Below are 24,191 nucleotides of genomic sequence, written 5' to 3'. Positions count from 1 at the left end.
TATATATATTTATTCATTTATTTTATCAATGGATCAATGGTAAAGGAAATTAAAACATTTTGCTGTTTTTGCTGACTTGTTGGAGGTTAAAATAAACATTCAATTCTAGATTTCTTTCGTACTATTTATGTTTTTAATGGTATTATTTATTAATTTAATTGTATTTTTTGACTTGTCTTAACTAATAGCTGTAAAAAGAATGAGGTCATAAATCTAATTTCATACACAAAAGATTCATTAATCTTTAAAAAAAAATCAATGATATTTTTGGTAAATATTATTTTGCGACATGTAGTTCTAAATTGTGTTGCAAAACTTCTTCCACACTGCTAGGAAGATATTTTGATGGAAACATACCAAACCCTTTTTTATTATTTTAATTTCAAACTTATTTATTTATTTATTTATTTTTGTCTTTTTTCCTCCTCAAAAACCCTCCATTCTAATATCAAACATAAAGAAACAGCCAAATTCACAATAACAATACTGAGGACAAAATTTTTTTTTTTTTTTTGGTAAAAATTAGCTGTTTTTGGCATCTAAATCACATAAATCTTGTTTCAACATAGTTTCAATCTCTATTTTTCAATGTGAAGCTGATTCCTACTAGACACTGAAATATAGTTGCTAAAATCGTGTGTTGTACATGCATGTAACCGATGGAAATGTTTGCTTTTCAGCCACAATTTGTCCAGTTTTACTCTAAATATTTATACCGTACATGTCTTGACCTGCAAATTACCAAGCACATTCTTTTTGGGAGTCCAGACCACATGAAGGCAAAGAGAAAAAAAGAAAAGAAGGGCTGACCAGAAACTGTATAGTCCTGTTGTCCTGCTGTGTCTGTGTGCAGTTTGAGCTGCAATATTAACATTGCAGATCCAACAGCAGCCATGGGGGGGCCCTGTATCATCTACGGATGTTTGTGGAAAGGGCTGGACAATCACTGCCTCTGCTCTGGTTCAGTTGAATGTTCATTTGAGTTCATCGCAGACATTGAGACAATCTCACCGGGTCATGAGCCTAATTTTGTTAATGTATTTATGAATTATTTCCTTTTTTAGTGTTAATATGGGAGTTGGAGCCTTATATTGCCAGTACTATGTTGATGTCAGACAAAGATGTTGCTATTATTATAAGAATATATATTCATTTGAACCTGTTGTTTTGAACTATGAAGTAGTTAGCTGAAGTGTTTGAAAGGTCTGTAGCCAACCTTTGTGACTAAATAAACTGCAGTTTAAATGTGCGACATGGAAACAAGCTGCGAACGTTGTACCTTGTAAATGGTTTTCTGTGGTTCAAAGTGAATAATTGTCATTTTAAAACTTTGCGCTGTGATTGTTCTCTTTTTTTAAAAAAAATTATTATTATTTTTCTTAATGGTGATAGTGTTTTTGCTAAAAGAATAAAGCCTCCTGTAATTCCTCTGTACTCTCTAATAGGCCAATGCATGTGTGTATTTGATCTCATTTGACCAGCAGATGTAACCACAAGGGAGGGTCGAGCTTTCAGGCCATTGAGGGAATCCAAGCTGCGTGCTTGTTTTTTAAATGGATGAGGCAATTAATAAGCTAGAACATGAATATTGGGTTTCAACTGTGAACGATTTGTCAAATTGTAGCTCTATAGTCCCATCAGGACCCATCGAATACTTTTCCTTTGAATGTTAATCTTTGTAGACATGAGGAAAAGTAAAGTGCCATAAAAACTGCTGTACTCTTTTTCTTCTTATTGATTTTTACTGTGCAGCATGACAAGAAAATTGGTTTCTGGTATTTTTCCTTTTAAGCTTTTTGATGGTGGTTATCTTAATTGAATTGCTTCATTGTGCTGATTGCCTGTTTGAATCAGTTAGGTAAAAAAAAAAATAATGGGCCTCAGCAGTTTGTGTACTGATGGCTGAATGTAAAAGTGACTTAAAGCCGTGAGCCTGCTTTTGTCTGCTTTTCTTTTTTTTTGTTCATTTGATCTCGTTCACTGCACAGTGCACATTTTTATCTTCTTTTGATGGGCGCATTAGAAGGGTTTTTTTGTACATTATGGAAGTGTCGACAATAAATGTTTTTAACTTGTTGGCTCAAAGTTGTTGTGTGTGGTAAATATTCAAAAGTTTACTTTATTATAGTGTGTTCACACCCAACATGATGCAAGTCTTGGGATATTATATACAAAGCCCATGTAACGAAGCAAATAGATGTGTGCCAGATGACACGAATGACAAGAAACCACACACATAATGCAAGGAAGCAAAATTTGTGCTAATTGTAAATTTGCACAAAGTGAAACTTGTCAATTTGAGCGAGAAATAAAACTGACAGAAACTGGACTTCAATTACAGAATTGCCCAATATTTTTTAAGCAATATTTTTTAAATGTCCCTAAAACACAATTTCAAGATTACTGCATTTCCATTTAGTGATGTTATATGACTTCTCTCGCTATATCATTCCAAGAAGCATGGCTATGGATGTTCAAAACATAAGCAGGTTTATTTCACACTAGCTGTCATTATTTCCAGTCGAAGGCGACGTAGGCTTGTTATACGAGTAATAATGGAAAGGCAAGTCCCTCATAAGTGGGAGTGGCCACATATGAGAGATACGTATTGGAGGTGATGGTCCACGATATTACGATTTTCAAAACTTCCGGATGATCCACTCAACTTTCTGCAACACAATAACACCTCTTCACCTCACAGATGTGTTCCTCAGTCTCATCCTGTAATGTCCACCCCCAGCCCAAATAAGAAAACACCAAATAAGCTTCAATTCATGTAGTAAACTGGAACCTGTAAGAGAAACATCTGCATCACTTTCTCATGAAAGAGAAGAGGGAAAAAAACACTGTAAATTGATGTAATCTTAAAAGCAAAGTCCAGACATCACATCCAAACATGCTCGGTAAATGTCATCTTTCACCTCCTCTTTGCACAGTTTTAAAAGTGGTGAAAGCTTTGTTTTTGTCATTTAAGCACAGTTCTTATCACATCTTGAATCCAACACGACACAAAAGCAAAGACTCAAGAACATGGAATCATAGTCTTAAATATATGATTTTGTGACACAGATTTCTGCTTCCATCTGAACTGCAGAGAAACAGTGAGTTGTAGTGAATGATAAAGGCACTGTAGCGGTCAGTAGCTGAGTAATGTAATATTTCCCTCATGGTAAACACTATACATATCTACATGTACATGTGTATGAATACTGAGTGATCTGAGCATACCTGCTAATTTCCTACTAAGTCAAAACACAGAAAAGATATATATAAAGTCAAAGCATTATAAACACTGTGAGCTATCAACATTTAAAACAGCTCATCTAGTCTCCCAAAAGAATTTGCAGAGGAAACAGCTTCTGGATTATCATTAGCATTAGCACAGCCATCAGTAACTGGGCATCACTAAAGTAAATGGTAATGAAACCGAAATGTACAATCAAATTTCTCCACATTTTGCAGAATTACAGCATATAAGAATAAAATGAACAGACATATATGATACAAAAAATATGTTGAATATAAACACCAATTTATCTATTTCAAAGAAAGTTGTTAAAATATTTTTTTTGTCTATTATTTTTCACTTCTTTTTACAGTAACAAGGTAATTTAATGTGGCTTATAAAGCTGTTGAAGGAACTCCACTGTTGTCATAAAATACATGTAAACTCGGCTGTATTTACATTAACACAAGACATAAAAACAATAATCTGACAAATAAATAGCTTTTACAGTCTAGTGCTCCAGATGTGTGCTAGTGCACTGTGCAACATGTTGCATGCAGAGCCACTGATGGCAACATTGGCATGTTCCATTCATCTGAGAAAGTTTCTATTCTATAAGAGTTAAACTTAGGTAGTACTGCCCAATATTAAAGTGACCAGTGGCATTGGATAAGTAACAGTAAAAATAACTTGGATGTCACAGTGAGAAAACTGTAATGAATGAAAGCAAATCCATGAGGAAAAAGGTATTTAAAAAAAAAAACATAAATACAGATATGCCAAATCAAGGAACACTAAGTGCACGAGTTAGCGATAAAATTTTGTTTGTTTTTTTCCTATTTTAAAATATTGTTAACAACATATCCTTTTCAGGGCTGTGGCATATGCAACCAGGTAGATAGACAGACTTTGTCCTGGCTGAAAATAAGCACACGTTGCAGGCGTAGGATGATATATGTAGCATAAAGCCAACATTAATGTTGCTTTTAGATTAGTTTAATGCAAGTTAGACTGTCACTCAAAAACAAAAAAAAGACTTATTTTAACCTTAAAAAGTCAACAGTGAAAAAATTCACATCAGCACATTCAAATTTGTGCAAAAGACATGGAAGCTTTCAGTCAGAGACCTTCAAGGCATGCAAATTAATTTATGTCAGTTTTATTTATAAAGCCCATTATTACAAATCACAGTTTGCCTCAGAGGGCTCTACAGTATACGACATCCCTCTGTCCTCACATCCTCACAATGACTAAGGAAAAACTCCCCAAAAACCCGTCTTTGGGGAGGTGGTAGAAACCTCAGAAAGAGTATCTGAGGAGGGATCCCTCTTCCAGGACGGACAGACGTGCAATAGATGTTGTAAAAAACAATCAGATTACAGTTATGACATAAATTAACAAGTGAAATCAGTGTCAGTGATTGACACAAGTGTTCTGCATTAAGGTTAATCAAGTGATGCTCTCCCAGTTCTTTATACTGCTGATTTCACTTGTTACCTATTATGCCTTGAAGAAAATCTCTGACCAAAAGCTAGTATAATAAACATGATTTTTGCATTGATTTGAATGTGGGGATGTGTTTTTTTTTCACTGTTGATAACGATTCAGCCCGAGCACTTCACTCTAAGTCCAAATACCAAGTGAGTGGTGTATTTCCAAGACTTAACCTTAAAAAGTCAAAAATGTTGGAGACTCTCCACTGATTGACCCCACAGCTGTAAGAACTGCATGACTGCCCTCTCCCACTCCTACTTCTCCTGTCCTTCTGTCCATCCTCCGGCAATTTGAGTCCACGACAAAGGAAAAATATTTTGGTTGATGCTAATTATCGCTTTATGAAGGGGCAAACATTCACCAAACTAGAATTACCGCCTCACAGTTATATGCAAATCAGTAAAGTTGCAGTGACAGTTTACTTCCATGTCTTTAAAATCATGCTGCCTCACAAACACTACCTGGCAGCAGAAGATCAGTTAACATATGAATTCTTAAATTATGGTCAGAAACATGTTTCATAAGGTCACAGCAGCTTGATCTTTGACCTTTGACAACCAAAATCCGATCAAGTCATCCCTCCAGTCCAGTAGGAGGATTTTGTGTCAAATTTTAACAAATTCTCTCAAGGTGTTCTTTAGATATCGAGTTAATAAGAATGATGCAAGGCCACAGTGACCTTTTACCATTAAAATTCTAATCAGTTCATTCTTGAGTCCAAGAAGATGTTTGTGCCAAATTTGAAGAAATGCGTTCTTGAGAAATCACATTCATGAGAATGGAACAGAAGGATGGAGGGACAAACCAAAAACATAATGTTTTGGGCCACAGCTCTTGCAGGTGCCAAGGCATAAAAGCTGGGCAGTTGGGACTTAAACCAGAAGGACTCAGAAAAGCTGTGACAGAATAAAGTTAATATAATTGTTGCTTAAAGTATAATGTGGTTGCTTTTTGAATTTGATATGTCTAAAATAAATCAAAGGACAATGTTTTAAACCACATTCATTGTGTACCAGATATTGGTGCTTTTGTAAAAGAAAGAAATGATCTGGTAGTAGTGTGGGGCCCCAAAGCTAAATTTAAAGAGGTCTGGAAGTTGAAAAAATAATAGATATCGTGGGGGAAAGTTGTGTGGGACATTGTAAATAAAAAGAGTTCAAGATTTTGGGGTTTGGGTGGTTAAGGTTTGGATTTAGTTTGGCAGCCCATGTGACATTTTGCAAATATTTCATACCTTACAAAGTTAAGAGGTACCTTAAACATTCAACAATTCTGTGGTTGAGTCACTTGTTCAGAACGTCATCCAGATGGCGAGCAGGTGCTGTAACACCAGCCAATGTTCTTAGACAGTGGAGATGTTGCTGGGTGTGACAGTGTGTGTCTCTGAGGTTGGCTGATCTTTGGGGCTGGACTTGTCCAAGACGGAGATCTGAGTGACCGTGCTGCTTTCAGTGAACAGCGTGCGCCGCCGTTTACTGTAGCTCAGATAGCTCTGAGTCTGCCAAAACCAAAATCTCTTCTTCAGTTCCGCCTGCACCTAAAGACACACACACACACACACACACACACACACACACACACGGGTGAATAAAACAGAAATAAGACTTAAACATGACAACATGAAAAAGAAATGCAACCATATTAAATCATCTTCTTGTCTGTACAGTTTGGTGCTATCCCCTAAAAAGAACTTCTACTCGTAGAATTGCAGATTTTAGCCCATAAACTCTCAAAAACTTGAGTAAATTGATGTGAAATCAAAACAAATGGGGGGAAATGTCTAGAAAACTATTTTTGAATCGTTACAATTACATATTTAAAATAATGAAACAGAAAAGAAGATACATTTATCTAAATTACATTCTAGTAATGTTCTTATAACTTTTTGCTATTTTTGGCAGCAATGTATTGTAAACTTGCTCATGCCCTTCTCCCCATGTTTTTAAAAGAAATCAAACCATTTTGTCAGGTTTAGGGTAAAAGGGTTAAAGGGTTAAATTTAAACACTCTCTCACTTTCCATAATGTACCATAGATTTTTAGCTAAATTTCCAACCTGTCAGATAACAACTAGCTGCCATTTATTGAAATGAGAAATCAGATTCAATATTTCGTTTTGTCTTTACTAAGAAAATCTTCTGCAATCACACAAGTGTTTTCACTCACTCTGCCTGATTAGATCTCCTCTCATTTAGTCTGATCAGAAATCTCATTAAACAGAAAAATGAAAACACCTGTGTGTTTGTTTGTGTGTGTGTGTGTGTGTGTGTGTGTGTGTGTGTGTGTGTGTGCAGGCCCTTCATAAAGACTGCTTTTAAGTAGTCAATCCTGAAACCCCAGACATCACAGACCCTGTTTAGACCCTGTTTAGACCTTGTAGCATACTCGCCACTCACACTACAGTTGTATCAGTGCAGCTGGAGATCTAATGAGGGATGGTCTTGCAACACTTCGTCCAACTTGACATGAAATGGATTAGTTACAGAACATTAGCACGCTGGACAAAAACAACTATAAATCCTGCACTGATGATGTGGTCTTTGTCGTAGACACACTAGGACGGCATTAGTGTTTATATTACAGAACATATGTGGTCAAAGGCATCCACCTCAGCAAGTGGTTTGAGGGATCTGATCAGAAATGCATCTTGGTGGCCATTTATAGCTGTATTCAGCAGTCACCTGAGTTGCATGTTGATGCCAGGTCTAAACAGGGTGAGTTTTAATGACCGCACCTGCTAACCAAAATATAATTCTATCAGAAAAAAAAAGTGGTGAGAATCTCATTCAAGTCTGAATTTCAAGTCCACATTTTGATCACAATTTCTTTAAAAATAGCTTTCTAGAGCTTTTTTAAAATATGCTTTGGATAATAATTAACAGAATGTATATCAGGAACATGTATGTATATTGTTGTTCATTGTAGCTTGGGAACCAGATAAATCTGGTAAATTCATGTTTCATATGCTCTGGCAGATGCAACTTGTCCCTCAAGCAGATTTCCATCCAATCAGGCCTGCATCTGCAAAATCACAACAGTGTCTAATATATGAGGTGTGCTTTAGATGATAATTGATGACTTGAAGAGCCATCACGCTTAATGCAAAATACATCATTTTTAGCTCATGCTCCCTTATATCAGGGACACTATGATGAGCATAAATCAAGCTTAGTAAGGACGAGAGCAACTGAGATGGCTGCAGCCGATGTAGAACTTTTCATTGAGGTACTATTTTCAAATTCTGATGACAAAAATGACAACATTACAGACATACTGGCGCTTCACCATCAGAGCTCATCTCTGCAAGCTGTGATCTGTTTGTCACATTTTGATTGGTTGAAGGTCCATCCACATGCGTTCAGAGGCATTTTAATCTACAAAGGACGAGAGCAACTGAGATGGCTGCAGCCATCTCATGGCTGCAGCCATCTCAGTTAGCCATCAACAGTTAGAGGGGCACTAACTGTTGATAGTGCCCCTCTGAAATTGAAAATCATCTTAAAACTAAGTGGCATTTGTGAATAGGTCTTCTAAAGTCAGGTTAGGCTGATTGAAAAAGATTGGCAAAACTTCTTGTATGGTCTTTAAACTGTCAGCGATCATCAACTTGAATTTAAGTATGTTGCACATTAATTATTCTAATATGATCATATAAATTATATAATAGTGAGCCTAAAAATGTTTCACTTACCTCACCATTCAGGAAACAGTAGAGCAGGGCCACAACGGATCCCTTCAGACCAGAAATATAATATCAAAACTGTTAAATATTAAAAATATAGTGTATATCCTGAACAAACTTGTCTGACATTGGGTCACTATGTGTTCATGAAAAATATTTGACATACAAATTTTGGATTACATGAGTATATTTTATGTTGATTTGTATCTCATATATATCATGTGTGTTTTACCTGAAAGGACCCCAGGCCAAGCTCTATGAAGATGCGGGCCTCTGCTCCTGTGTTTTCTGGCAAGAAGGCAAACACCATGTAGTGCATCCCAAACAGAGGGATGAGAAGCAGAGTGGATTTGGCCAACCTCCTGCACACATGGTAAATAAAAAAGACCCATGAAGATTACATACAGCATGTTTTTACATGTCATCATGTGGAGGAATATTTGTTCTCTTCTTACTTGAAGTGACTGGTGTCGTTGCCACCGACTCCAGGAGATCTCAGCTTCTGCACCAGAATGCGAATCACGTTGATGAAGATGATGAAGTTGACCTACATGAAACAAAAGGTTACCATACTGAAGTGGGTGAAAATGTTAAAGTAAATACAGAGGCAATGTTTTATTAGAAATCTTTTAGCATCTTTTAGTTTTAGCAGAAATCTTTTGGCAATCAACCTCTCACTTAAAAAACTTACCTGGGTTTTTAGACACCTTATGTTTTACCTACATCTTAAACTCTTACATCATCAGACAGGTCCCCACTGGAACATGCACCCTAGAGAACTCAAGTTCTACTGATCAATAGGTGGGTCCCCTTTTCATTTACCCTTTTCCACCAAATTAGCTCTGATTCTTAAACCAGCTCTGCACAGGATTCTTTGAAGCTTTTTGTTTTTACCCCCTAACAAGCATAGACCAGCTATTACTGAGGCCACTGCAAGCTCTTTTTTTCCTAATGATTTCTCACTTGAATTCACTATTGCTGTCTTCTCCATCCAATCTTTCCAATCTATAGAATATGACCAAAAGAGGAAAAAGAACTGGAATAGAACCGTTTCAGTGTTGGAGGTGAACAAATAGATCCTCTCAATAAAGAATATCTTCAGGACTAACACAATAGGTTCAGGTACATTTAACTATGTACTTCATGTTAGTTACCAAACAAGATGAAAAGGTCTTTACCTTTACCTACAACTTCAAGGATAGACATAACTGTACCCTAAAGATGAAAAGATTAAAAACAGTGGTTATAGATAATAATATTTGTGTGAATTTACAACTGGCCAAGGTTCCCTGTTTCCATGTAGGAAATGCATCAACTTTCTTTGATGTATAATTGTTGCACCTGTTGTGAATAGAGAAAAAGAGTCTATAGTAGCTGCTGCTGGCTGAAGAGTCAAAAAGTCATATGGTCTGGATCCAAGATTTAGAACTCTTATTATTCCTCAGTAGCTCTTTTAACTGCTCTGTACTCACCAGCAGTGACGCAGTTATAGGAGCTTTTATGATCCACCAGATGAAGGCCACATCTGTGTCATCCCAGCACCTGAGACAGTAATGAGATAAACAAGACAGTCACAGGAGAACAATATTGTTTATCTTGTCACAAAACACAGAACGCTGTGTTGGAAACAGTGGAAGGAAAACCTCATGAGCAAGACTACATTTTGAATTAACTATTCTTTTTTTCATGTTTTTTTAAAAGAACTGAGCATCAAATACTTGATCATGCAATCAACACGATGCACTAAAAACTAGAATTACCACCTCATGTTGGTATGCCTCCCGGTACCAGTCAACTTACACTTACAGTTTATATCCATGTCTGTGAAAACATGGATGCTCCACACACACCTCTTCCCACTGACAGCACAGAAGAGCTCAACAATCTGCACATTTTCAAGGCAGACACCCAGCTCATGAATTCAGTATTTGAACAAATGTCTCTCTTTCTGTTCTTGGGTTACAATAAGTAATGGCTGTGGCTCAGAGGTAGAGTGGACCTTCCTCTAATCGGAAGGTCAGCGGTTCAATCCCCAGCTCCTCTGGGCAACATGTCAAAGTATCGTCGGGCAAGATACTAAACCCCAAATTGCTCCCAATGCTGCGTCATCGGAGTGTGAGTGTGTGTGAATGATGACTGAGTAGCAGGTGGCACCTTGTACGGTAGCCTCAGCCATCAGTGTGTGAATGTTTGTGTGAATGGGTGAATGTGACACGTAGTGTTAAAACGCTGTGAGCGAGTGGTCAATAAGACTAGACAAGTGTCAATTTATCATTTAACAGCCAGAAAAGTGTTTTTGGCTTGTTGATCTTTGACTTTTAGAATATAAAATATCATAACGTCATCATTATATCCATAAACATCTGTGTGAAATGTTGTCATAATTACCATATTAATTCTTGAGTTAAAGCAAAAAACCAGCCAATTCTCACTTCAAACTCGTCAAATGTGTCCACTTTGTCAGACCTGGGCTGCCGGCATCAAATGAGATTGCATTCGGACAGAATCTGTGGCGTTGTTATTATACGCTGGTGGACTGCCAGATGGCACTGTTCACGTCCACATGCACTGTACACGTCAGCGTCACTTGAGAATGCTGCTGCATGGAACCAGTTGCATGCTCATGAAACGCTTAAGGACAGCGTCAGGTAGTAACGTTGCCGTTAACAAGGTTATATAAGATGTGCGTGTCAGCTTATAGGGCGGATGGATGGGGAGGTGAATGGGTCCCACAAACAAACTGTAATGCAGGAGTCTGCAATTTGATTCCCTCCATGTGCATTTGTTGACATCCTAAACATCATAAGTAGACACAGAAGATCATTGACAGAGCAGCACCATGGGACGACTTTGACTGAGAACGTGTTGCAGAAAGCATGTTTGTTTGGACCCCACTTACCTTGACCTTTGTCAACCACCAAATTCTCTTCAGTTCATTTTTGAGACCAAGGTAATGTTTGTGCCAAATTTAAGGACACTGAGGTTGCATTCCCGAGAATGGTATAAAAAGATGGACAGACCACCCAAAAAGATTATTCCTCCAGGCCATGGCTAAAGCTACCATGCTGATCAAAAGTCTTTGAAAATTGTTTTTTGAGCTCAGAATATTTTTCTTCTATTTTACCTGCAAAAAATGGGAACACAAAAGTTTTTTGAACAAAAAAATGGGAAAATTTCTGACATACATATATGTCTTTAAAGCCCTATGTGTCCCACGTATCAGGCACTTTAGTGGTTGGAAACATATATTTTGTAAGTGGTTTTTATTTGGAGGATACATTTTCTCTGATATGCCACTGCAGCAGCTCACCCCTTGTTATCATAGAAGTTTCGAGTGAGGATCCACGCCGTTATGATTGTTGTAGGGAGACCTGGGAGATGCAAAGAAAGAGACACAAAGAGTGACCTGATCATTAGGGAAGAGTCAAAGCAAAGCTCTAACAAGAGCCAGACAGAGGAAGGAAGAAAGAAAATGACGGTAAACACAGAGAGGTGAAAGAGAAGGATGGCCCACCCCAGCCGATGAGTATGTACCACCAGAAGTATTTCTTCTGGAAGACAAAGGTGAGAGCCAGCAGCGTCTGCAGGTACATTCCCTCCACCAGCAGCCAGAAGTAGTTGGCCAGGATACTGAACTGAAAGAAGGCCACGGCTGATTTACAGGATGTCTGTTGGGTCAAAAACAGCAAAGGCCACAAGCATCAGAAGACACGAGTCGGTGGATGTCATTTATCTGGGCTGGTTATAATGGTATAGGCCTCTCTCGTCAATACATGGGTCACAGGGAGGTCTGTAATGATGATGCATGTTAGGGATAAGAAAGTTATGTATTAGTGTACACTGTCTGTGTATTTATACTAAATTGTCATGGTACAGGAGTCACTTGTTCTGCCACGTGCAGAATACACTCTGTGTAGATTGGGAGAAGGAATGTGGAGCAAAAGATTGCAAGTGCTATTTCCACCACGTTTTAGTATGCTATTGGCAACGAGAACTGAGTTTAGCACAACAGGTGGATTGGTGTGCTAACAAAGCCCTTTCTCACCAAAATTAGCGCGTGCACGCCATTTTTTCAAACACTGGTAAACCAGCTTAATGTAGGCAATTGATTGCATTCTCACTGCTGGTGAACACACTGCTGCAGCTGACAAATCTGCCTTTCTATCATCTTGTGTCTGTGTGTGTTGTTCTGTTGGTGTGTCTGTGTGATGTCACAGACAGGCAGGAGAACAGGCAACCACTGGACAGCAGCAGGAAAAGAGGTCTTTAAAAACTTTTCAGCGGTTTCTTCTCCTTTTCTATCTCTTATTTATTCAATCTCTCTATCAAACTCAGTGCAGACTCATTTGGACTGATGTATTAGCTGCTTAGGAGGAGTCGAGCGGTAATTAGTGATGGCACGTCATTGCATTGCACCAGTTAAGGAGCTAGTCTTAGCGCTTTCACCCGAGTGTTGTGTTCCCATCAATGCTGATCGGAGCATGTTGCGCTAAATACCCATATCTGCTGCAGAGTCATTTGACCTGGGTGTGAATGCTGATCATATGCATTCTCATTGTATTAAAAACCAGATGCTGGCATGTATTAGTGTTTTTTTTTGTGCAGTGGGAATGAGGCCCAAAACACTGAAGCTGGACGATCCAACTGCAGGTCTCCAGTCACCTACAACAGCCCTGGAGAGAGGGTTGTGTATAGGACAAGGATGACGTGTCTGCTATGCTTCAGCATTGTAGAGTCTGTGACTAGACACAGATTGAATGTGCTGCTGACACATATTCAACTGCATCACCCAAATGTGCTGATCACCAGGACAAGAAAATAACAAACCAGAGCTCAATTCTTAATTTCTGCTGCTTTCAAGCTTCCTCTTGCAGCATATATAGCCAAGGTGGAACTAATTATCTTACTCCTTCTTGACTCCCTTGTGTTCAGTAGGACTGTTTGGCTTTCTGTTGTATTGCCTTCAGTGTATGCCATTTCTGCTTTGATTTGTTTGTCAAGTAACTTTGTAAACTCTGTTTTTAAAGGTGCTAAATTGATACACATTTCATTATTATGATTAAATAAGCTTACTCTTCTTATTTATTTAAAATCAAAGCGAGTTACTGATTACTGACTGATTTTCCAAGTAACTTGATCGTGACTTTCACTCTCACTTTCTTTTGTCACCCTTTTCCCTTTCTCTTTGTGTAATTTTATATTAAAAAAAAAACAAAAAACAACTGTGGTCAGATGGAGCAGAAGAGCTTTGCCTCATCATTTTCTCTCTCTCATGGTCCTTTCCACCCACATGAGCCACGTCGAAGTGCTGATGCTGGTCCCTCGGATCCACACAAGAGGGACACTTACCTTCACTCTAGGCTGTCTCATCAACAGAAAAATCAGAGGAGAAACTCTCATGGCTAATGCCCTCCCAGGCTCCTCTCAGTCACTCCCAGCTTTTTAATCCCACTCCTTCCCGCTCTCTATGATAATAAGGTCTTCCGAGTTTGAGAGATTCATGTCAAGATAACAAAATGCAGGTTATTATGCAGGTTAACCAACCGACTGTGTTGACACCATTATTTTTTTTTTTATTTTTTTTTTTTTATTCTATCTTCTACCTCATTTCATTCCTTCATCCCTCTCTGTTTTCTAGTTTGCATGCTTCTCTCCCATATCCTCTATCTTTCCTTTTCTCTTTTTCAACTGATCTGAAAGCATGACTCCACCTTACTCATCTTCACTTGCGCAGTGTTTTTTATATTAATACTGAAGTGTATTTTCCTGCTACATGTTTCTAAGATGGATTTTTGAACGCAAAATGAGGCTTTTGCACTTTAGCATGATGTCTCTCCTTTCCAGGGGAAATGCTGATACTTAAGTATAGGATACAAGTCCTCCATACTAACTATAGTATTTAAACACTGGGCTGGTTTCCATTAACCCTACAAATTTAACTGCTGAATATAACATCAGCTGAATGGAAACATGTCAGTTTCAATAAGACTCCCATTTAATGCAAAAAAGATGCTCACATGAAGCAGTATTTCAGGTGATTGGAAAAAGCCATTATTTGCAAAACTTCAATGGAAACATTTAGGTCACATGATGATATGGCTATGTGCTTGTCTGTAGGAAATGGCTCCCTTGGGCATAATGCAGCAGGCACTACAAGAGGTGTTATTGCATCGCATAACTCTTCAAAAGTTGAGCGGATCATCTGGAATCTACATTCCTCTGTGAAATCTTAGACTATCATCTCCCAGAAATCCCTCATAAGTGGTCACTCTCACGTATAAGGGGCTTGCCTTTCCATTACCGCTCACATAACACGCCTACATGGCCTTCAGTTGGAAATAATGATGGCTAGTGCGGTGGCTGCAATAGAAATAAACCTGCTAATATTTTGAACATCCATCGCCATGCTTCCAGAAATGTTATCACGAGAGGAGAAATAGAATAACATAATTCAATGGAATCGCAGTCATCTCGCAATTGTGTTTTAATCGACCTTTCGAAAATATCGCTGGTATTGGGGTTTCACACTCACAGTGGACATGAAGCAGTGATCCAGGTTTTCATCAGAAAAAAGAACAGCATCTTTAATGAAGACAGCACTTGCTCTTAGGATGAAGGAGAAGAAGAGGTTGATGTGGATATAGTTCCTGGTACAGTGAAACTTCCTGAGAGAACAGAAAAAAAAGATTTAAACATTCTTAAAGGATTACTATATACCATTTGTACATCAATAAGTCAACACTTGTTTCGTTGAATGTTTGAAGAAAACTTTGGCATTCCTCCACAGTGCACGACAAATCCAAAACGTATTTTGGAAATGTCACACGTCCCTTGCAGTAATTCAAGTCTCATTTATCCAGTGTTATGCTCAGTACTTCCCGAATAGATGTATTTTTGCCAACACATTATGATTCAAAACACGCATGTTCATACAGATCAGCCTGTTCTCACTCCAAACTTGTCAATCACATCTGCTCTGTCAGTGCTTTTGGCATATAGGAGCATGACACCAAAAGCCACCTTCAATGTCTAACCGTAAGGTGGCTGCTCGGTGTCAGATGAGAATGCATGCAGACAGAATCAGTGGTGTTTTTATTATACACCGGCAGATAGCCGCACAGCATTGGGCGGGTCTACATGCAACACGCATGGATGACATCACTTTAGAAGGCAGCCAGGCGGAACCTGTTGAGTGAACATAAAATGGTGTAGGATAGCGTCAGGTTATAGTGCTGCCAGTAACCACACAATATAAGGAGTGTGAGTGTGCTTATAGGGTGGGGGTTGAGGAGGTGGATGGATCATACAAGTACACTTTTGTGTGGGAGTCTGAAGTTCACTTTCCATGTGGATGTGTGTGTGTGTGTGTGTGTGTGTGTGTGTGTGTGTGTGTTTTTCTACATCTTACCATGTGCCTCTTTTGCCTAAACCTAACTGTCAGTGAATTTATTGCCTAATCCTAACCATTGTACCCACATTGGTTGCCATGTGATGTTGCGTAGCAAGCACCATGCTGCTTTATCCCACCATGTGCATTTGTTAACATCACAGTAACGGTATCACAGTAATGGCATCCCAGCGTAAACAGCTGACACAGACAGATACCTAAAATGTCATAGGTAGACTAACAAACAGCACCAAGTGACGAGTTGGGATGAGAAAGAATTGTAAAGTGTCATGCATGAATAAATACCATACCTGGGCATGTGCATGCATTCATAGTTTGCTCAAGTGGAGCTCATTCACTTGCACAGGCTCAGGCACACTCGGGGCGCGCAACTCATATTAAGTACTATAACATAGTAGTAGTAACAAGTGTTTCATATTGTAACGTGCATGTGTTTGGTAAATACTGAGCGTACAACTGTATAAATAGGATTTAGATTATTCTGCACGATTTATTTGAGAGTTTGTAAATGGATGTTTTGATATAGTTTTGTTGTTAAATGTGGCCCCCATGATTCATGAGTGTTGGTCTTTTTTAGATTCACTGTTCACTGTGGAGAAATGCAAGAAAAACAAAATTTTCCTTTTGAATTCATCGGAACATGCAGTGACAGACAAAAGGTCACTTTGCAGGTTATGTATTCTTTTAAAGGGAAATATCTGTACAATTTATTTTTCTAAATCATATGTTTTGAAATCAGATTCTGTTGAGTTTAGTTCAGCAAGAACCCTCTTAAAGAGGAAACAACAACAAGTCTCAAATAAAGAGACAAAATAAGTAATTTATCAAACTGCAAACCCATACAAGCATTTATTGATTTAACAACCCTTATCATCAGAATTTATTGTTACCTCACAAAACCATCACAAATTTCTGTTAAAAAACAAATTCTGTTTTATAATGTTTTATCATTAAGGGTAAGGCAAAAATTACTACAGTTACCAGGGGTCGCTGTCATTTGAACAAGAATATGTAACTCTGCTGAAACCACTGCTGCTGTGGTTGCTCTGCAGGGAGGATGGTCTCAGAAACATCGTTACCTGAACACAGTGAAGACAAAAATGGCCGATATCAGAGAGATGAGGGAGGTAGCGTAGCCGGCAGTGTACACTTGTTTGAAGTTGGAGAAGTATGTTGTCTGCAATTCAAGACAAGACAAAACAGAATATAAGAAATGAAACCAATGTAAGAACACAGTCATCCTTACATGTGCGAATTCATGTGATAAGGAAACTGCCGCTGCTTTAAAAAATGTCTGTCTGATGGAAGACAATATAACACATTCAGTGGAGACAGTAAATGTTGCATCTGTACCTTGTACCTTGTAAAATTAGCTTTAACTTGCGTACATTTGTTCAACACTTTGGATTTTCTGTGAAAAATACTGCTGAAATAGCGTGACTGACATTTTTTTTTTTTCTTTTTTGCAGATAAATACAATGCAAATCTGTAGAGAGATGATATATTTCCTGCAAATTGTTCCGTGCAGAGCTTGGAAAACAACTATTGAACGAGTGTCTTCCGAGTCACAGTCAAGACATGCTCTGAACCCTTCGGTGAAATTTGAGGAATGTTTCGATGATAACGACATGTCACATTTTGAAACTTTGACTTACTTTTCACATTTAGGAAGTTTGAGAAGATTTCACCTCAGTCTCAACATCACTACTTTATCTTTCCCTACTTAGAGAGGAGAGTAAATATTTGCTCGACAGCAAGAGGTCACTTTTCAGGAAAACATAAATATAGGACATTCAGCTGTCATGTTTCCACTGATGACAGTCTCGGACGGTTCGTCTCAAAGAGGGTGGGAGGTGTCAATCATCTGTCTTACCGCCTTCCTGAAATAACATCTGTCATTTTACTATGCAAGCATAATAAAGAAAAATATGGGCTGCAGTTGCAAAGCTAGTAATTAAGGCTCTTAATGATAATAGAGGGCATCATATTAATAAATGTGTCTGTTATATCTTGACTGATGGGTCCTCCAATATTCGCCAGTAGCAATGCTGGAACTGATTTAAAAAAAATGCTTCGACATCGTCAACATATTTACAGTTATAACAACAAACAGATGAAAATTTAAATGGTCTCTCAGATGGTGTTGTTTTTTCCCCGCAGAATAATGCTGCATTCATGTGAGTTGAGAAGTTGTTTTTCCGACTTTGTTCATGTGCTTTCGTAAAGTCGATGTCGTAAAGTGGAAACAACATGGACGCTACGAAGAAGATGGGTTTCATTTGAATGCTAAGAGCGTTAAAACAAGAGGTTGACAGCTGTTTACAGTTTATATTTTCATATTACTTTTTTTGTTATATATTCTATAGATTATATATTTTATATATTTTTATATTTAATCTACATCTACAGCAGTTAACTTTAATACCATATTATACTTTACATGTAATCAGAAATTGATATTTAATATGTGAATTAATCAGAAAAGTTTTTTACCACTGACAAAACATTGACTTTTGCCTGCCATGTTTATGCATTTATAACATAAAGTCGGCAACTTTCGTTATTAAAAAAGGTTGTTATCAGTGTTAGTGTACTCGCCCAGCATGCTTTATAGTTAAAAGTTTGCCTGCTTGCAACAACTAATAGATGCATCTGCAAAAATTTGCAACTAAAAGTAAATGATAGCCACTAGGAGAAAAATTAAAAACTGTCAATTGTTGACGTTGTTTCACGCTGTCTAATTTTTTTGCTGCCCTGAAAACAAACGCCACAACTAGGCAACTCGGGTATTATCTATTCTTCCCAATTTCCCACTCATAATTATGACTTTGGAGGGCCGTTCATGTGCTTGTGACTCGTAAATAGGGTAAATACAGTAAATATTTCCAAGAAGCAACTGAAGGCAGCACAATTCAAAGAAAAAACTGTCTGGAACATGTACCTCTGGTTCCGTCACTTCGTACTCTGTGAACTCGCAGGCCTCCTCATAGGAGGGGTAGAGCTCTGACCATCCGTCTTCTGTGCAGTTCCTGTAGATGTAACCTAAAAGAAAACAAATAAATCTCAGTGGGTTGTACGGAGGAGACGCCATCAGCAAGAAACCCTCAGAGGCTGAGAAGTCCAGGGAGGATGTTTCCACAAAAACACAAGTTGGAAGAATGGAAGAGACAAAATCTGAACCCAAAAACAGCAGAAGGTGAGATATGTGGCTTTTATCAGTCACTCAAGAGAAGTAATGGGTGAAAAAATAAAATGACAAACAGGGCTTGGTGACATTGGAGGGACTTCAGACATTTGGCATGAAAATGGAACCAGAGAAACAGAGATTATAGACTCTCCATGGTTCCTCTCCACAGATGCACACATTTAGGCATAAGATGTTAGCAGGATGAGATGTCTCTGTGCAAGAACAAGAGACAGAAACAGGATCATAGTATTTTTTTATGTCACTACTTATACCTTTAAGTTTGGACATGGTATTATGTGATGGTCATGCTCTTTCTGTAGCATGTCTTTTTATGGGATATACTACAGAGGGATAAAAGTGATGCAGTTCATTTATTTTTCTCCATTTTTTTCTTTGTTATGTTTGTCTCTGTTATTTTTGATGTTTCAAGTAGAGACTAAAGAGTGCGCTACCTTAAATTGGCTCAAGTTCGCTCCAATTTTGCAATGTTTGTTTGTTTGTTTAATTTGTTTTACATATATGTTTATTTTTAATGCAGAACTTATAGTTGGTAGAATGTCATGGATAATGTATGTGGTGAACTGTCCCTTCAAATGCTAATTTGACAGCTTAACATTTCACAAACAAAGTTGTACTCACATCAGTTTCTCTGGGGTGAGCAGCAGAGATTTCAAAGGCAGATAAATTATATCGCCTAAAGTATATGACATCCCTTACCTCATGCTTATGTCCAGTTTGAACAAGATAGTGCTGACAGCACACATCAACTTTATGTCAGCAGTTAGGGGAAACGTCTTTCCTTTCCAGCATTAAAATGGGGCAACACAACAAAGATCTTCAAAGTGACAAGGAGGCAACTTGACAAAAAATATTTAGTGGACATTTAAATGACAACATTAAAGTAGTATCATGTATTTTAATATGAAAGCTCTCCTGAGGGTAATGACAGCAAAGGCACATGTACTTTAGTTTTAAGTCTAGACCGCAGGATTGACAGTAGAGTTTACTTACAGGATCTGAGGTTAAGGGCAAGGTACAGTAACGGCACACAAAAGTCTAAAAAATGAATAAAATCTGAAGTAGCGTGTCATGAGTCAAGAGTCACGTTTAATGAAGAGAGGGCACAGACACATTGTTTGTTACAGCCTTACATGCAAATACAGTTGGATGGCTGATTAATGTTCAATTTGTTGTCATTTGTTGTTTCGATTCATCAATATGCAGCTTTTCTGATTAAGTCTATTAGTTCTATTGAGACACTGATGATTAACAAAAATAAAAACACTGCTTTCACTCTCACTCCTCTTTCTCTCTCTCTGCAGACGCAGCTTATCACATGTATACACATAAACACCGACACTCTTTCTTTCTCTGAGGTGAAATAATACCACTGCTCCTTATTAAGATTCAATGGGCGGCACATAAAATCCATCTGCCTGTTAATGACGGTAGCAGTTGGAGACGCACCTCCTATGAAGAGGACACACAACATGTGAACACTCATACACATGTACACACTAAACAACAACAAGCCTGGCCAATTACCAGACACAGGTGGTGAGGATTCAATGTGTTCAGATCCCCCGTCCATTCCAATGAACACTACTTTTCTAGGATGTCTAGATCGATGATTACTGTCATCAACCTAAATGCTTATTTGATGAGATGCCTAAAAGCTAATCACAGTGTTCGACATCATCTAAAGTGGACTGCAGTGGAGCCTCTCCACCTTTTTAAACAAGCATGGCCAAGCATGAAGAAAGGAGGAAGAGCGAGGCGGGTTTCAGTCTATAAATCATAGGGTTAAAATATATAATTTGTGTTTAAAAAGCTGCTAAAGTAAACATGAGACTTTAAATCCATAACTGATTCTAAGAGGGAAAAAACCCACAAAAGAAACAAGACACTGATCAATGTAGTAAAGTAGTAAAGATGGTCATGTTGTGGCAAACAATGTTTAAATAAGCTTTTTATATAAAGTTATATTTATAGTTTCTGTATATGAAAAATAAAATTTTCAAGATTGTAGGTGTGCATGTGTGCGAGTCTCTTGAAGTACAGAAACAATCAGAGTCTTTCTCTTTGTTCTGTCACTGATACAGTTATGATCCAGATTGTCCCTCTGATTGTCAGATTTTCACCATTTAGAATAAATAATCAAATAACAAGACATTTTTAGTAATTATTAGTAAATATTTAGTTCATCAATATATATGTAGCCTGTGAAACAATGTATGATACCAGCGGGCCAAACTGCTGTTTGATGGAGCTGTGGGGCAGCATGACCTGTACAATCACACTCCTCACTCTCATAAATACTGTGCAGCCTCAGTAAACACCAACCATCAGTCCTTCGGGATTCAGGCGATTTGCAAGTTCACGTGTTTCAGTCAGGCAGTTTAAGAGCCTGCAGAGTTTATGTGATTCCACTTTCCACTGTTTGCTGTCAAACTGCTCGTTCAACATATCTGAGGTAGTTTGTTGGAATCAATATGCTGTGCAAACATCTGTTTCAATCAGTAAATCTTCTGTATGGCTCTACTGGCAGGGTGATTTGATGGCAATGCACTTTACAGGTGTGAAAATTAGATTTTAGGCATAATAATAATAGAGCTTAATTGGGCCTAGACCAGAGAAAGTGAAGTTAGAGTGCTAGTAAGCTAGACTTGGAGATAAAATTGTAGCATGATGAGTCAAGAAGATATCAAAGTTTCTTTCCCTATTATTCACACAACTTAGCTCAATGCTGGGTCAAGGAGACGTTTGACCTTAGCTCCCAGTGTATCCAAAAGTAAAGCAAAAGTATGACAGTATCAGATTTACTTTGTTCACTTTCCTAAAAGCTCTAGGTAAAAATTGACCGCAGTACGGTCAGGTGAAGGCTGCAGATGATGATTTAAAATGAGGCACATTTGCAGCCACTTTTTCTCACCATGGCCTGAAGTAAGAATGACGGAGCTCACTCAGCACACCGAGCTCCACGGCGGTCATGAGTCACTCAAGGTCATCAGGTTTTCTGTGTGATTAAGACGGAGGATGAAAAGTTTTCAGTGAAACAACAGATTTCAGCTCCATGATGTGAGCCTGCCTGTCCGGCTCCTCAGCGCAGCCGAGAAGAGTGTGGGGGTTTGAGTCGTGGGTGGTTTTGCCGATATCTAGCTGCATTAGCTTCAGTATAACGGCCTGTAGCCACAGCGTCGGCGGGTGAATGGTTGGATGTGAACAAAGGTTGGAGGCCGAAGCTCTGGGGAGGGTGCAAGTGTTCAAACCACTGTGCTTAACAAGCAGCGCCAATTCCTTCCTCATGCTCTTGGCTCTCACAGTGAACTCTTTGATTTTCCAATTCATTATTTTCTCTGTATGCAGCCTCCCGTTGGATAGGCTGGATCTCAGCTACAGCGCTTGACTTATCTGGGTGTCTGTGGAGGAGGAAATCCAGTGGGGTCCAGGAACCCACTAACACTGAGTTATGAGGTCATCAGCAGCAACCCCCGCCTCCCGATACTCCTGCAGTACATGCTTAACTTTCACTGCTGATTTTTTTTCCCTTCTTCTCTGCTTTTTGCTGTCTTTCCAAGTCGGTCAGGTGCATCATTTCTAGCATCCAGCATCCCACATACTGCACATGCTCTCTGCTGCTACTGATCCTAGTGTGAAAAGTTTAACAGTGATACTTTCACTTCCACTTGTGCAGGAGATATTGTTTACAAACCATCAATTCCTGCAGTGTACTTTTAAAGGTTAATAAAATTAAGTTTAGTTAATGAGTATGGCATCCTGAGCTGAGAATGAAGTCACACCACCTCTGTGTGTGTTGTCATCTGAGCTTCTCTGTGGTTTGTTGTGGTGCACTGGTCTGTTAGTGTATGCATGGTAGTGCATGTGTATCCAATTGACTGTCTAAATAATGGACATAGCTGCTGTGCTGTCACCCATCAGATTGTTGACCGCCATTTTAAGCCTCAAATTTTGCATTTTGGCATGTGATTTGTTGTTTTTTATGGAGCCAGACGTGACCATATTTGCTTTGGAGGAGCGAGGGGTGGATCTAACTCATGGACTGTAGCAGTAGCTTACGGACAGCCTGTCAGTCAAACTGACCCCCTCTGCACTTAAATATATGTAACTTTGGGCCTTAATAAAATGTCAGCAGGTGATGTGTAAAAAGAATTCTGGATGTTGTCATGAAAGTTGAAATTAATGAAAGTTAACAAAACCATTTTTTGTACTAGCTTGTAAACATGTTAATTTCTGCATTTTAACATGGACATCAATGGGGATTGACTCTGTTTTGGAGTCAGCCTCAAGTGGCCATTAATGTCATCACAGTTTTTGGCACTTCTGTACTGGCTTCATTTTCTCAACCTTGGAGGTGGCCGCTTGGTGTACCCAACTGGCTCGTACCCCAGCCTGTTTCTCATTCTCATTCTGAAGTCACGTCGTCAGCTATTTGTAAGTGATTTTAACTGACAGCACATCATACCGCTGTGAAAGGTGGCTTTTGGCACTGGTATCTTATATCAACGGTCATAGACGGCAGCTGTTATGGCCGTATGATTGACAGACGGACAGTGTCATTTTATAACTTTGGTGGATGGGACCTGTCGTGGTGTCATGATAGACCACCATTGGATGAACAGCAACTGTCATGCCCGTATGATACACTGACAGACAGTGCCAGTTGATAACACGACTGGACGGAACATGTTATGGTGTTATGATGTGCCGCTGTTTACAACATACAGCCAGTCAGATTAACTGGTGACTTTAAATTTAGGATAAGCGTTTACGGTAATGAAAGAATGAATGAATAATAATGATATGTAGAGACAGGGGTGTAATTTTTGAGGGTTCGGAAATATCACCCAATATTCAGTTTTGAAAAACAAAAACACATAGCCTTAACAAACATTCTAATAAAGATATGCTTAATAAATATGTTTGGTCATGACAAGTTAAGTCTGAAGTTCTGTAGGCAGTCAAGGCATTTAATTTTTTTTGCTTGATTTGATAAAGTTTTTACTGCCTCTGATTCCTCTCCTCCATATTTCCACTGGGGCTGTTTTGGACAACACACAGATTTTAAGGTCATCTCAGAAATGTCTGGTTAAACAATTTTCTACAATCTCAGCTGAATCTGTATCCGTCTGTCAGCCATATGATGATACATGATAGATTCTGAGTGTATTTTGTTT

General features: G+C 38.5%; 1 protein-coding gene across 1 annotated transcript in view; it reads right to left on the bottom strand.

Moving 5' to 3' along the window:
- Window positions 1-5,520: 5,520 nt before the first annotated feature.
- ghrhrb (growth hormone releasing hormone receptor b) overlaps window positions 5,521-24,191 on the bottom strand; it is a 43,016-nt gene continuing 24,345 nt past the window's right edge. Inside the window, exons 4-13 of the mRNA XM_042482690.1 lie at window positions 18,751-18,851; window positions 16,889-16,986; window positions 14,934-15,066; window positions 11,916-12,069; window positions 11,712-11,772; window positions 9,874-9,943; window positions 8,857-8,948; window positions 8,634-8,763; window positions 8,411-8,452; window positions 5,521-6,257 (exon numbers count right to left, since the gene is read on the bottom strand). Coding sequence (XP_042338624.1) covers window positions 6,063-6,257; window positions 8,411-8,452; window positions 8,634-8,763; window positions 8,857-8,948; window positions 9,874-9,943; window positions 11,712-11,772; window positions 11,916-12,069; window positions 14,934-15,066; window positions 16,889-16,986; window positions 18,751-18,851 — 1,076 coding nt within the window. The 3' untranslated portion in view covers window positions 5,521-6,062. The remainder of the gene's footprint in view (window positions 6,258-8,410; window positions 8,453-8,633; window positions 8,764-8,856; window positions 8,949-9,873; window positions 9,944-11,711; window positions 11,773-11,915; window positions 12,070-14,933; window positions 15,067-16,888; window positions 16,987-18,750; window positions 18,852-24,191) is intronic.

Source organism: Plectropomus leopardus, chromosome 3 (assembly GCF_008729295.1).
Source record: "Plectropomus leopardus isolate mb chromosome 3, YSFRI_Pleo_2.0, whole genome shotgun sequence".
In the NCBI taxonomy this organism is placed as follows: domain Eukaryota; kingdom Metazoa; phylum Chordata; class Actinopteri; order Perciformes; family Serranidae; genus Plectropomus; species Plectropomus leopardus.
Note: the sequence above shows the minus strand (reverse complement) of the source record. Positions and strands in the feature narration are given on the sequence as shown.